The following is a 15,053-nucleotide window of genomic DNA, read 5'->3' as shown; positions in this document are numbered from 1 at the left end:
GTAAATTATTTTCAGGAAAGATGAATGGGCTTTTAGAAGAATAGATGGGAGACATGATACTTTGTGACAAAGTGTGTCAGTATACAATGTCAACTTCTAGTCCTGATAAGAGTCAATCCTTGGTTGATGAAATCCTCATGGAGGGAATTTATGGTACTTGAGTTTCTTTTGGAGGATCTGTTTAAGCAGATAAGGCAAATTCAAAAAAAGCGTCTCCTTGTATTTACTGTCTTTCAAGTGCCTACAACTCACAATTTCAGTATACCAAAGCAACATATTCTGGGGTGACATTTTCTGCTTCCCTTCAGATCAAGATCTGAATATTTATTCATCCATTGGGATCTTATGTCTTTTGAGACTTCCTCTCTCACCTTCCTTTTCATTTTTTCTCTAGATTTCTAAAATGAACTTATTTTTTTGGTCATCCCATTTTGCAGAGGCCAGAAGTGAAAGTCAGAGATTTACTAAACTTGCCTGAGGCTTAGTAGCTCATAAGTAGCAGTACCAGAATTGAAACCAAGCCTGTGAACCTCTGTTAATCTTTCCCCATATCATTTTGCTGCCCTTGCATTGACCCCACTTTAATTTTCACTCTGTTTAGTCTTTTCTATTTCTGGTCCAATTACTTATTCTAAAAGATCTGCAGACCTTCATATGCTCATTTTGAAAGTCTGCACTTTAAAATATAGACACTTGAGGACTCAGGCATCATGCAAAAGTGTTGTCACTCCCCTGCAACAATAAATTTCAGAATGAAGGAAAAAAAATCTTTCTTTCTTTCTTGATTGTTTATGTGATTTAAGTTAGCAGTCTACCAAGGATATTTATAGCACAAGGATCAAGGCTGTCGGTGCCATTCTGGGGCCTTCTTAATCCCCCTCCCTGCTCTGGTTGCATACAGATTCCCCTGCACTGTGGGAGGGCTATATTTCAGCCTTACCTTTCACTCCTCACTTAGGGCTTATAGTTAGTTGCTTAACAATGCACAATGCATGGATGTTGTTATAGTGTACAGATTTTTCTCATTGTGGAAAGATCCTAATTTTTTCTGAGCTTTTGGAATTTAATATTATTGTGTGGTTGTGTTTTAGATTGGAGAATTAATCTACGTGGTCGAAGGAAAAGGTATGATCCCCTTGCCTTCCTCCTTTTTCCCAAAGGATTCTTCAGCTCCACTTGACTACAGCACTTCTCCAGAGGAAGGTAGAGTATATGTGTGTTTGATTTCGTTTAAAATGTTGGAGGATGGCATTGCTCCTCATATAGCCATCCAAGCATATTCATGGCAAGTTTTTCCAATAAAAACTTGGAAAGTTTTTGGAAGGCTCCCTTCTAACTTTATTATGTCAGCATCCATGGAATACTCCTCCAGTTTAACTAGTAAGAACATGTCAATGGTGATTCTTTTTTAAAATCCTTATTTCTCATTCTTCAGATAAATATTAAAATTTGGCATTCAAAATATTTACTCAGCAAATTTTCAGTTTCCCAAATAACTTGGAAATGGCTATACTCTCAAATTCTGTATATTGTAATATATTACCTAAACTGGTACCCTATATTCTGAAGTGTAAGGTTGTTAGTGAAAGAAAATAACAGTCCTTACCAGTCCCTGACGAATGTCTTTACATTTATTTCTACTTCCCTTACCTTCTAATCACTGATAGCGCAATGATCACTTAATGTTTGAACATGTTGATATTTCTACGAAAGAACCCTTGGAGTTCTTTTGCACATTCTTTGAGCATTCTTCTTAGAGAGTACCAGCAAAATACCTTCAATTCATGAAGACTTCCTCTTGAATTACTAAACCAGGGCTACTAGAAATGAGTTACCCATGGTACTGTGGCTAAGAAAGGCTACAACTGCAGTTTTATATTTCAGACCTTCCAAGTCCATTCTGGATAACATTGTCAAGGGCACAAATGATCATGGCAATCATGAATGTTTTTGCTTCCCTTAGTGTTTAGTAAGGAAAATCCAGTTCTGTATTTGAAATGTGAGCTCCGTCACGTCTTGGATGTGGACCTTACATTGCCACTGACTAATGAAGCCAAGGAAAAGGCTTTGGCTTTTGCAGCACAGCAGCAGATGTCGGACATAGAGTATGAGCGACGGTTGATCACAGGCACTCTGGAGAGCAGTAGTGTCCGCGTGGCCATCGCCCTCCTGGGGCTGACGAGGATTGAGGTGAGAATGCAGGACAGATGACGCACTTAGATTACTTTCTTTTTAAAAATTACACAGAGTTGTCACCTAATCATAACCTTTTTATGTGGAAAAATAACGAATGCTGGTTTTCCTCGGGAAGACAGCTCAGTTGCTTTTTTTTTTTTCTTTCTACCTCATTAAATAATAAGTCTGAAACAAAGCATTCTACTAATGTTAGCACAACTGCTAATTTTATTGGTGTAACTAAGTTAGTGGTAACTTAGCATGCTAAGTACATTTAAGCATTACAGTGTAGCCGCTGAATTCACGGTTGCCTCCACTTCTGACTACACATTAGAATGCCCTGGAAAACTTATATTAATAGCAGTACCTAGGCCTCATTCTACAATAATTAAATGCAAATCTCTGGAAGGGGGTGGGGAGGGACACATTCTAAAAGCTGTGCAGGATAGTCTGTGCATCCAAAGAGACTCATCCCTGGGGTCAGACTGCCTGGCTGAGCGTCCGGACACTGACACTGTCTGCCTGTGCGACTGTGGGCTGGTTACTTCAAAATCATCAATCTTTGATTTTTGTATTTTTAATTTGAGGAGGCTGATAATTGATGGAAGCTAAGTGAGATAATTACGTAAAATGCTTACCACTTTACCTGGTATATAAATAAGTGCTCTCAGGGCACCTGGGTGGCTCTGTCATTAAGCCTCTGCATTCGCCTCAGGTCATGATCCCAGTATCCTGGGATGGAGCCCTGCATCAGTCTCCCTGCTCCAAGGGGAGTCTGCTTCTCCCTCTGCTCCTCCCACTCTCTCTCTCTCTCTCTCTCTGTCAAATAAAAAAAAATCTTAAAAAAAATAAGTGCTCTCTAGTTGTGCGGCATTATTGTCCTGTTATTATGGACTCTATCCTTATATCTTGAACTCTAGCGTATAAATGAAGTGACATACAGTCTAACGTCCAGAGAGCCACCGAAATGATTCCTTTAAAATATAAACCTGGTCATGTTGCTCCCCTGCACAGATTCCTCTGTTGGCTTTCCAGCTCATTCACAATAAAACCCAACATCCTTAGGACGGTCCTCATGACCCTTCCTGTCAGTCCCATCTCTTCCCTGATCTCGCCTTCTCCACTGGAGCCCATGCATTCATGTCGCTCCTTCAGCACAGGCTCATCTAAAAATCCTAAGGCATGCTGCCCATGCCTTGTACACTTCTGTGGTTAATTTTCCCTAGATATTAGACACTATTTCCCTCAATTACTTTAGGCCTGCTAGAATGCTACCAATGAGGTTATGCTTATATTTTTTTGTATTTTTTCAAATTATGTAATTTTAAAAAGCATTGCTTACCTCTACGAGACCCTTTGCAAATCCTGTATTTCCTTCAACTTTGTCTGTAGATAGCATTTGTCACCTGAGAATAATTGTTTACTCATTGTCTGTCTCCAGCAAGGGAATTTGTGAGAAAGTATTTGTTTAGTTACTGCTCATATCACCAGTGCCTAGAAAAGTGTACTATGCCGAAGGGAGTCACTAAATCTTTGATCAGTGTAGGAACAAATGGTAAATGTTTTCATCCTTGTTTGAGATTGACCTTCATATATTACCTTACTCAGCATTGTAGGGATGATTTATTTTTTTGTTAGAATGTGAGAATCAGTACAGTCAAGCACAGATCCCTAACTTTAAATGATGATATTTTGTGGATGAACTGGACTTTTAAGTTCTGATTAGTTCAAAAATATTAAGGTCCAAGGCTCTGATGCCTTCTGGACTGACCCATCTACTCTATGCATTCAGAAAGCTAATGGCTCTCTTTAGCTCATTCCAACATGCTTACTTCTGTGATGGAGCAATGAATTTGTGAAGGTTTTTGTTCAACTTTCAGTATAGTATTACAATAGAAATGTTTGATATGTAGCCTTTTCAAACTTTAACCGTATCATAGTATACTCTCCATTCCTTTTAATTTTTTTCTTCAGGGACACCTGGGCAGCTCAGTTGGTTAAACATTTGACTCTTGATTTTGGCTCAAGTTGTGATCTCAGGATCATGGGGTCAGGCTCCGTGCTCAGTGGGGAGTCTGCTGGAGATTCTCTGTCTCCCTCTCCCTTTGCCCCTCCCCGCTGCTCTCTCTTTCAAATAAATAAATAAATCTTAAAAAAATTAAAAAATTATTTTCTTCATTCTTAGCCCTTATCAAAACATTTTATTTAAATGAGAAATGCTGGAGGGAGATGGATTTTGTCAGTGGATCGCCTTTCTATTATTTATGCATGTATACAGTTTCTATTTTTCTCCCTTCTTTTTAACTGTCTCCAGAATCCAGCACGCTCTTTGTGTTTATTATTGTATTTGCAAATTATGTTTTGTATAATATTTATCTTTATATTTCCCTGTTCCTCTAGGATTGTGAATGCCTAGAAATGAAAAATCTTTGTTATGTGTTTTTAGCCCTTATTGTCTTCTGTGTGACAGGTGCTCCATCACTGTTTAATTGAATTGAACATGTGCCCGAACAAACAAATGACACTTTAAACCTGAGGTCTTCATGTCTATCCAGCTTGCCTCATAGCCTGATTTTTCACAGTCACAGTCGTCTTGTTTACTTATCCTTGTTTACCTCCCACATTTGCAGGATGGGTATCTGTTTGTGTGTGTCTACTTCTTGACTGGTTGGTGGAAATAACAGCAACAAAAACAATCATCATCATAATTTATGAAAAAACCTTGGCTTCTTTAAAATTAAAATTGAAATGTTTTAAGTAGTCTCCAAATTTAGAGATTATAAGTTTTTTTTACCTGAAGATTATTATTGTCTTTGAATTCTGTGAATATCGTACATTTTTTGATTTCAGCAAAAACTTTCCAAATACACGAGGTAACTATAGAAGGGTTGAATGTGCCTGTTTAGGAAAACTAGTTGTAGCAAATCAGAACTCACAGATGCAACTTATTGTGCTCATATATATCTAATCGTAAAAGGTTCTTTTCAAGTGCAATTATCAATGTACTCTTGAAATATAATAATGTTGATAATTTTTGTAACAGTAAACAAGATTAATTTTTAAAGTACTCTCTCCTTGGATAGTATTTTACACCTTTTTTTCCAATGTGTTTTTATGTGCACTTGTCCAAATTATTTCAGAATTATACTTATAATACATAATAAGAATTATACTTATAATACAAAAAATGAAATGACTGATTCATAAAAAGACTTATGTCAAGGGTAGCAATTAGAGCCCAGATCATGGTAGAGACATCATTATATTTTAAAGCTGAGAAAAGAAATCAGAGACACTCAGCGACACATAGTCCAACCTCTTACACTTAGAGCCCTGCAAACCAAGACCCCAAAATAGTCAGATGATAGCCCAAGGTCACACGACTGATTCGTGACAGAATAGAGATGGACCCAGGTTTTTGCCCCCCTCATCCATTACTCTTTTCCTTCTCCTGCATAGTCTTCAGACCATATGTCCCCTCCTTAGTCTACTAACATGAAATTGTATAATGGAATAAATGAAAGTCTGGAATACCGAGTTATAGCATAAAATAACTATGTAACAAAATCTAAAATCATCCTTGAAATCGATCTGATTGGATAAGTGTAATCATTTTTCTATCAAAGAAAAGTGACACATCTAATTTTTTTTTGTACACAACCATGTGGAATTTGAATTTTTGAAACATTTGTAGAGTAATAGCAATATGATGTATCTACTTTATACTGCAAGAGACAGGATCTTTTGTCAGGAGCATGAGTTTCAGACACTTCAGCACTTAGCACTCATTTACTGAATTCATATTCTTCTGGCCATTAATAAATCAACTCTAATGATATACTCAGTGATACTGGACAGATCCAGAATTTACAGGGTATTTTCCTTCTATTTCCTATTAACTTGCCCAGTTTATGTTTTAAAAGCCATGCTATATATTCTGGGATAAATGATGGGAAAAATCATTGAAATTTTGAAACTTAATATGTTTAATAAAGGAAGCCTAAAAGATCTCCTTTGTGAGGCTTCAGAAGAGTAAAGAAAATGGTTTTTGTATTTGTATAATTTAAGGGCACTTTAAATCATGAAGCAATCCTATTGATACTGTTGAAGATGAACAGAGCTGGATACGAGTTTCAGCCATAAGGATTACCTTTATTCAGTAACTGTTGCAATAAGGAGAAGGATCCAGCATGAACTAAACTGGTATTTGTAGAGGAGGAACTGGGCATTTTAAAAGGAGGATGAGAAAGTAAGGAGGAATAATGAACTGGGAACTTAAAAATAATGAGCAGAATCAGGGAAGTGGACATTTTTAAGTGGGAGGGGGTGGGTTAGTGTGAGGATCTGGATTTGTTAATTGATGCTTATCTGCAGGAGAAACAAACTTCTGTGATCTTTATGATCAGAGGTAGTGATGCAAGTTAGAACAGGGTACCTACCTGCTGGGATCGTTATTTCCTTGAATGTCTGCATTCTGAAGTCCTTGAGAAGACATTTCTGTGTGGCATAAAACTTACATCTTAAAAAGGAGAGAGAAAGAGGGGGAGGGTGGGTTGAGTGGGGAGTGGAAGGAAAAAAGAGGGGGAGAGAAAGGATTTATAATAGCAAGCTTTCTAAAGTAACTGCTCTAATAAGAGGGAGTTTAGGGGCCTATCTGCCTGTCACTGGCTTTTGGCTGGAACAAACAGTACATTCTCTTGACAGCATTGAGCTCTCTCAGGTAGACACTTTAAGGGGAACTGGAACCATACTAGGGATATGGCCTTGAGCTGTTAGAAATTAAGTCAGCACTTGTTCAAGTCTCTTAGTGTGTGTGGGGGGGGGGGGGAAGGGGGTAGGTAAAACCACTTGTGCTGAAAATCTGCAGTTACTGTAGGCCAAGGTTGAGGCTTCCTTGAGAAGAGGGCTTGGAGAAGCCTGACTAGAGTTTGGCTAAGAAGAGGGTCTATGTCAATATATCATGACCTAATGATATTGGAGGATAAGAAGGCAGATCGTATACATTTAGGTTAAAGAGGTGGTTGCTGATGTGAATAGATAAATTGTTTGTAGTGACTAGAAAAATGAACCAACCACAAGCAATGATAAATGTAAATTAATTTAAGTTTTTTAATTTATGTGATTTTAATTACCAAAATGAAGTAGTTGAAAAATGTTCCTTTGTGGAAAAAAAATCCTTGTGGATTTTGTGGATAACAAACCCAGTGAATGAGAAAATAATGGCACCAACATTTCTTTTTGTTGAGTAATGATACTGTGACCACAGTCAAGTTGATGATGACAGTAATTATATAATAGCCAACATTTATTTGAGTACTCAAAATATGTTCCAAGGATCTGGATTTTGTTTTCACTTTAAATATTCAAGCTACAGTTTGGCAGTGTGTATGATTATTGCCCATATTTTACAAATGAAGACTTTGTAGCTTTGCTTAATAGCCTGGCCAAGCTTACTTAGAGTTGGGTTATAAATGTAGGCCGTCTGCCTTCAAGAATCCGTGGTCTAACCCTTGGGCTTTACTGTGTGGTTAGTGATAGAGCATCCAGCTAAAAATAAAAGATTTCCCACCTCTGTGCTTTGCATTGCTTGCTTCACACTTGTTTCACACTTCACACTTTCTCTTCAGTGTTCCATTTTAAGAAGGACAATATTGAACTAAATTATGTCTTACAAAGCAGTTTGTATGATGGTGAGTGGTTGTAACCCACATTAAGTAAGTAGTGGTTGAAGGGACTAAACGTATCAAACCTATTTAAAGGGTATGTTTGGGATGGAAGGAAGGAGAAAAAAAAATTTTAAATGAAAGGTACGTTTGCATGTCTATGGAAGGGCAGGACCTAATTTTATACATATAAATGTAAATACACATACACATACATTGTCATTAAAATTGTCATTGTCATTGTCACAAAATTGTCATTAGGAAAAGAGAGGAGACTCACTGTGCTTCTGATAAGAGCTGGAACTGATGGGTTAGATGTTGAGGAACACAGGGATCAGCTGAAGGAGGGAAGTACTTTCTCAGTGCTATTTACCAGTGGAATTGGTTTTTCCCTGAAGGAATGAATTCCTCAGCACTGAAAGGATTACAGAATGGGATATTGAGCATCTGCTAATAAAGGATGATTCCACTGATTCTGTAAAACATGTTAGTGCCATCTTCCACCAATCAAAAAGTAATGTGTCTAAAGAAATGAACAAATTCAATCCCTTGGTGGATTTTTTTCCAAATGTGGACTCTAAATACATAATAATGCTTTTTTTATGTGTGTTTTGGGGGTAAAAGCTAAGAGAATTACATTCCAGTTTTACTCTTTGTTTATTTTCAGACTTGTACACTATTTAATACTTCAAAGCTAAAGAAGCCTAAGTCCATTTTATACACAGCAGAACTGAGCCTTCCAGAACATTTTGATATCCCCAAGAAAATCTACATTCCTCAGGTTCCAGAAACTCAAGCTAAATTGACCCCGTCGCAAGAAATTAAACCTGCAAATAAAAGAGGTAATCAGTAACATGTCAACTGCAATATCTAGCTCTGTCCCAGGCCCTGTGAAATACTAAAATTTAAAAGAGATTCTCTCTACTAATAGGATGTTTGTAATATAATTAAATGTTTGTAATATACTAAATGTATTAGTTCAGTGTACATAAATATCAATTATTGAATATTTTGCATTATAAATAATCACCATACTATAGCACAGTAATCTAAATTATATACTAAATTTAAGTGCTAAGTTACTGGTACTTGAATTTGTAGACCTGTTATTACTCCTTCTTAAAGAGTAGTTGTCTGATAAAGACTGTTAAGTGATCTTTGAGAAAGGTAAGGTCTTGCTGTGACAGTGAAATTGGTTACAGAAATTGTGCTGGAGTTGAGGTTCAGGCTAGCTTTAAAGGATAGGAGGGCTGTTGGTGGCAATAGCATATCAGAGGAGACAGTGTGTTATTTATGAGTAATTTATCTCCGATCTGGACTAGGGTCTTTAATATTTGAATACTTACTCTTCATCTCCAGGTACCTTTTTATTCTGTGATTGTAAATAGGAAGGACTAACCCAGATTAAATAGAATATTAATAAATTTACAATGTCAAATATAAGCAATAAGATATAAACAATGTGACAAAATAATTTAAAGTATCCAAGATTAGTTTTCATTTCACTTCTTTCCAAGCTCACCAGCTAGCAGATAGCATTAGGATTGTAATTTCTTTGCTAGGGATATTCCCACAATGTATCATAACTCAAGCGTCATGGATTCTACTTTATATTGTTGCTAACTTACATTTTGTTACATCTTCCTGTGTTCTTTTCCTGAGGCTTTGTGTTAAACATATAATGTTTCAGGGGCACCTGGGTGGCTCAGTCATTAAGTGTCTGCCTTTGGCTCAGGTCATGATCCCGGGATCCTGGGATAGAGTCCCGCATCGGGCTCCCTGCTTGGTGGGGAGTCTGCTTCTCCCACTCTTACTCCCCATGCTTGTGTTCCCTCTCTCTCTCTCTGTCAAATAAATAAAATCTTTAAAAAAAGATATATATATATATATATATATATATATATATATATATATATAAATATAAAATGTTTCTAAATCTGAATAGGTGGTTACAGATGATAAGGTTACAGGGTAATCTGTTCATTTTACCTTCGTAGGAGATCTGAGATCTCAGATTCAAATGCTAAGTGGTCAAGCAGGTAATAAGGATTTATGAATTAGATCTGGTCTAAGGCAAGAAGGATGATGAAGCCTAGGACAAACTAGAGAGTAGGTGCCTTGTCTAAACATTCAAAATCAAAATAATAAACAGAAAAGCTTAAGTCCGTCCAACAACTGTGAGGGTATATTTAACTCATCACCTGTCAAGCTGGTGACAGCTCTTAAGTTGTTGTCTTTTTTTTTTTTAATCTTTATTGCCTCTGGCTTTTCATTATACTATTAAATGTTTAAATGAAGATTTTATAATGATAATTTTTTAACCCCTTTGAGTTAACTGGATAAAGTTGTGTGTATTATAAGCCCAGCTAGGATTCCCAGTCCAAACAATTCACTTATTCACCTGTTCACTTAACATTCTTGAGAATCAATTCCTTTGGGTAAAATGATTAAAATTGGCATATTAAGGTGCTCTTTAATTATAAACAAGTATGAAGTTATCTATATTGAAAAGTCTTCCGCTCAAATAATTTTCAAAGGCTAATATTTTTCTTTCATATCAATTGTGAACTCTCCATTTCAGTAAGAAGATTATTGTGAGAATTAAGAAAAATAGAGCTGTAAATTTTAAAAGATCATGCACAAAAGTTTTAAAATATAATTTGCATATCATGGTTCCTAACTTGATTTTCTATGCAGTTGACTTTATAGAAGAGTCTTGCAGCCCAGGTTTCTGTATCCACTTCCTTCAGCATACATTTAAATAAATTAAGTTTACAAAATCAGAATATTCTAACTCAGGATCATAGCAGGTTACATAAAATATATAGCCTAAACAGTGCAGTGTACATTCTATTGTTAAGCAGTGGGCTTGATTAATGAAAAGGAAAGGAACATATGCTATTTAAGTTTAATAAATAACATTCTATTGGAATTTGAGAGAAAGAATAGTAGAGTTAAGCATTTAAGAAGCTTATCTTTGTGGGAAAAAAAAAGCTTATCTTTGTGATATAAGCCACTTTGAAGAGAACCACAAATTCCTAGCAATCAATATAGTAACATAGGAATAAATTTTGGGGTCTTTTTTTTTAAATTTAATTTTATTTATTTATTTGACAGAGAGAGATGACAAGTAGGCGGAGAGGCAGGCGGGGGGCGGGGGAGCAGGCTCCCTGCTGAGCAGAGAGCCTGTTGCAGGGCTCGATCCCAGGACCCTGGGATCATGACCTGAGCTGAAGGCAGAGGATTAACCCACCGAGCCACTCAGGTGCCCCTGGGGTCTTTTTAAAAAGATTTTTTTAAAAAGTAATCTCTACACCCAGTGTGGGGCTCAAACTCACAACCCCGAGATCACAAGTCACATGCTCTACCAACTGAACCAGCCAGGTGCCCGTAAATATTTTCTTTTCTTTTTTCATTTCTTTCTTTCTTCCTTCCTTCCTTCCTTTCATTCTTTTTCTCTATAGGTGGCATGGAGAGAGGAAGAAATGATAAGTATTTATCTGGAGAAGGAGAGATAGCCCAGTATTCCTGCTAATTGCAAGAAAGGGGTGTAAGTGGGACATTCTTATAATCTATTGAAGTTCTAATGTCAGGAGAAGGCACTAGTTATGAGGTATTGAAAAGTGGCTGTCTTCTACCCATTCATACTAAAGTTGCCAATCAGTCTTTTTACCTTTTTGAAATTCCTAATGAAACTTCTACATTTCTGGTTAACCATAGCTATTACTATAATTATTTGAAATAATCTACTTAAATCTGTATTTATTTTAGCTCCATCATTTAGGAAGGTATTATCTTTTCCATCCCACCATTTAACATTATAATGCTTTCAACAGAAGGAAATGAGGCTGTAGACAAAGTGCGTGTGCACACAAGTAGCTGCATCTGTCTCCACAGATGTGACAGATGTACACGCTGGACATTTTCCCAACGAAAAGACATTACTTGTCTCACCTCATATATCTCAAAGATTCTGTGACTCCTTTGTTGTTAATGGACTAGAGTAGGTCTAATATTTTTTGAGCACCAACAATATGCAAAGCACTGTGACAGCTGGTTTTATAGTTTTTCTCATTTAATTTTCCCAGTTCTGTCTGATTCTCTCTCAGACCCCATTGAGGCATCGATCCTTCTACTTGCTTATCCATGGACCCTTGCTTGGCTCACAGCAACCTTTCCACATGGTTTTTAGCCTTCTCAAACATCCTCTTTACTCCAGTTTTTTCCCGTCTCCAACCTCCACTGGGCAAATGACTTTGTCACCTCTGTCATGGAGGAGAGGGGGCTATGTGAGCACACACTCTTCCTTAACCTCCTTACCACCTCCCCCTCAATCTCCAAATAATAGGAATCTACTCTATCAACCTTGTGGTGTGTATCCTTTATCTTATCCCAGAAAACCTCTTTGTTATCACAGTTCCTTCTTCTTTGGGAGTAGTTCCTTCACTTTCACCTCTCAAACTTTCTCAAGCTTCAGAAACTAAAGACATTTATACCTTTCCCATGACAAACATACTTCTGAGTAGGGCTATCTTCATTTGTAGTTTCTATTCCTGCATGACTTGTTCTCACCCTCTCAGATCTGGCTTTTGCTCTACCACTGTAGTAAAATGCCTAGTTGCTTTCTAATTGCCAAATCCAATGGACCATTCTCAGTCTTCACCTTGTTGGATCTCTTTTGCATTTGACCTGGATAATTGGGCATCTACTCACAATTCTAGACATTTGAGATAGGGCTTTACATCCTTGTTCCCTGCATTTCTTCTCCATCCCCTTGACAAGATTTCTTCTTAATCTTTTCATGAGTTATTCTGTTTACTCTATCAATATGGGAATCTTCAAGGATCTACTTGTCTTACTGGGGCGAATATTACTTTTAATATATCCCATAGGAGATTCTGTACACTCACATAGTTAAAACTACCATTAACATCCCTAACTTTTATCCTTACTCCTACCCTTTTCCTTCTGTTTTCAACTTGATATTCAGGGGTATATGACATGCCTACCTATAGATATAAATATAGATATAGATACAGATATAGATATGCAGGTAGATATACAAATAGATTTATCCCTCAGATTAAAAATGAATATTTTATTATTCTTCATTGATTTGTTCCTTATAATATAATCTCTATCTTTCCATTTGGTGGGACATATATCCACCCTGTCTCTTATATTAGAAATCTGGGCATACTGCTTGAAGCTTCACTCTTTTGAGCTCATACCTACAATTCATCTTGTAGTTCCAAATTTTCTGTAATTTTTTTCCTTCTCTTCTCTACTCCCGCTGTTAATGATTCAGGTCTTCATCAGTACTTCACAAATGGAAAAAGTAATCACATCTCTTTCTTCTTGATGAAGTACAAATTTAATGAGATAACATATGCTAAGAATTTAAATGCTATATGATATACCTAATAAACATTGGCTATTAATTGTACTCTAGTCCTGTCACCCTTAAAGTACGTCACCTCTAGGCACTAGAACTATTAAATTTGACCATGAAATATTACTGAAACATTTAGTGATTTCAGAGGCAGATTTACTATACTACCAAAGACACATAAATTTTATGATTCTTTACTTTTTTGATGCCCCCTTCTTAGTCTCTGTACCTAGATTTATATTTGTGATTTTATATTCTTTCTCTTGAAGAAGGTCCCTAAATTTTAAAAGCCTCAGGCCTCATAAAACCTAGACTTTTACCTGGTTGTAGGTCTTGACTTAGAACTTCATCTGCTTGTGGGTCTGGGGATGTTGAAGTTTATGGACAGGAAGAGTTTTATGGACCTCAGATGGGTACAGGTAAACAGGAAATCTCCTGTAGATCTAGTAACACTTATTACCTCCCCAATATAGAGGATCCTGTGTGTTTTGTGTGCTCCATGAAAAATATATACAAGAACACTCAAGCAGTATGCTCTAGGCTGATTTTTTTTCTGATAACTTACACAGAGCTCAAAACCTTCATTTCTAAGGGTATCTCTTCAGTTTCTAGTATTTTACATTGACCCAGGGTCTTGTTCTCTCTCAAGGGATATGTGGCAGACATATTGGAAGTGTATATTGTAGGAACACTGTTCTCCTGTACCTTTTCCCATTTGATTCCAATTTTCTTAATTTTCTAACATTTACTAATAATTACAGGTCTAATAGGTGACAGATATTCACTAAATCTTTCCATGGCATCTATTTAATATGTAATGTGATTATAAACTATATTAAAAATTTATTATTAATAACTAAACTATCTGTGGTTCTATCCATTTTATAAGGATTAAATATATTATTGTAATAGCTAAATTATCCTTCAGTATGAAAATAAGACTCCACAATTATTACAAAAATACGAAAGTAAATTTCTGCTTAAAATTTATTAACTGCTTTGATAAATAAACCCTACATCTCTGAGTTACATTACATAGCCATAAATGCATTTCAAATAGAATAAAAGTAAATTTCATTTAACAGAGTACCAATTAAAATGTTGGGTTTAATGATTAAACTGAGTTAAGGGGTGCCTGGGTGGCTCAGTCGTTAAGCATCTGTCTTCGGCTCAGGTCATGATCCCAGGGTCCTGGGATCGAGCCCTGCATCAGGCTCTCTGCTTAGTGGGAAGCCTGCTTCTCCCTCTCCCACTCCCTACTTGTATTCCCTCTCTCATTGTCTCTGTCTGTCAAATAAATAAATAAAATATTTAAATAAATAAACAGTTAAATTGAAGCAATCCTCTATACTTTATTGCCCACATCATCAAATCACCTCATCCTAGAAATGTGCTGTTAGTTCATTTTTCTCAAAAGAAATATAGTTAAACTTGTAGTGATATATTTGTTACAGGTCTTTTTTTTTTTTTTGTAAAATCTTTTTTAAATTTGCAAAAGCTTTTTGAAATAGAATTTCTTTAATTCACTTAGAAATGTAATTCAAATGCATTTCTCATATAGGATTGCCACAACTGTAAACCATCAAGTCCGATTACATTGTATAAAAGAATGTTACTAAATTCCAGAAGGAAATCAGTAATCCATATACTACATTTAAATCTCGTAAGATCAAAAAGAACAAAAACTAGGAAAAGTAAAGAACGTATTCTCTATCTGCAATCTTTAAGTTTATATTTAATTATAAATGTAATGGTTTCTGTTATAGTCTACCTTTCAAGAAGACTTGTAATCATAATCATAAAAGATAGTACTTGTCTTATAA

General features: G+C 36.2%; 1 protein-coding gene across 1 annotated transcript in view; it reads left to right on the top strand.

The window, feature by feature from the left end:
* CFAP47 (cilia and flagella associated protein 47) overlaps window positions 1–15,053 on the top strand; it is a 544,336-nt gene that overhangs the window by 307,584 nt on the left and 221,699 nt on the right. The window contains exons 45-47 of the mRNA XM_047716464.1: window positions 1,092–1,203; window positions 1,964–2,190; window positions 8,506–8,680. Of these exons, the coding sequence (XP_047572420.1) occupies window positions 1,092–1,203; window positions 1,964–2,190; window positions 8,506–8,680 (514 nt within the window). The remainder of the gene's footprint in view (window positions 1–1,091; window positions 1,204–1,963; window positions 2,191–8,505; window positions 8,681–15,053) is intronic.

The sequence above is a fragment of the Lutra lutra genome, chromosome X, assembly GCF_902655055.1.
Source record: "Lutra lutra chromosome X, mLutLut1.2, whole genome shotgun sequence".
Classification (NCBI taxonomy): domain Eukaryota; kingdom Metazoa; phylum Chordata; class Mammalia; order Carnivora; family Mustelidae; genus Lutra; species Lutra lutra.
This window is presented reverse-complemented; position numbering and strand designations above follow the sequence as displayed.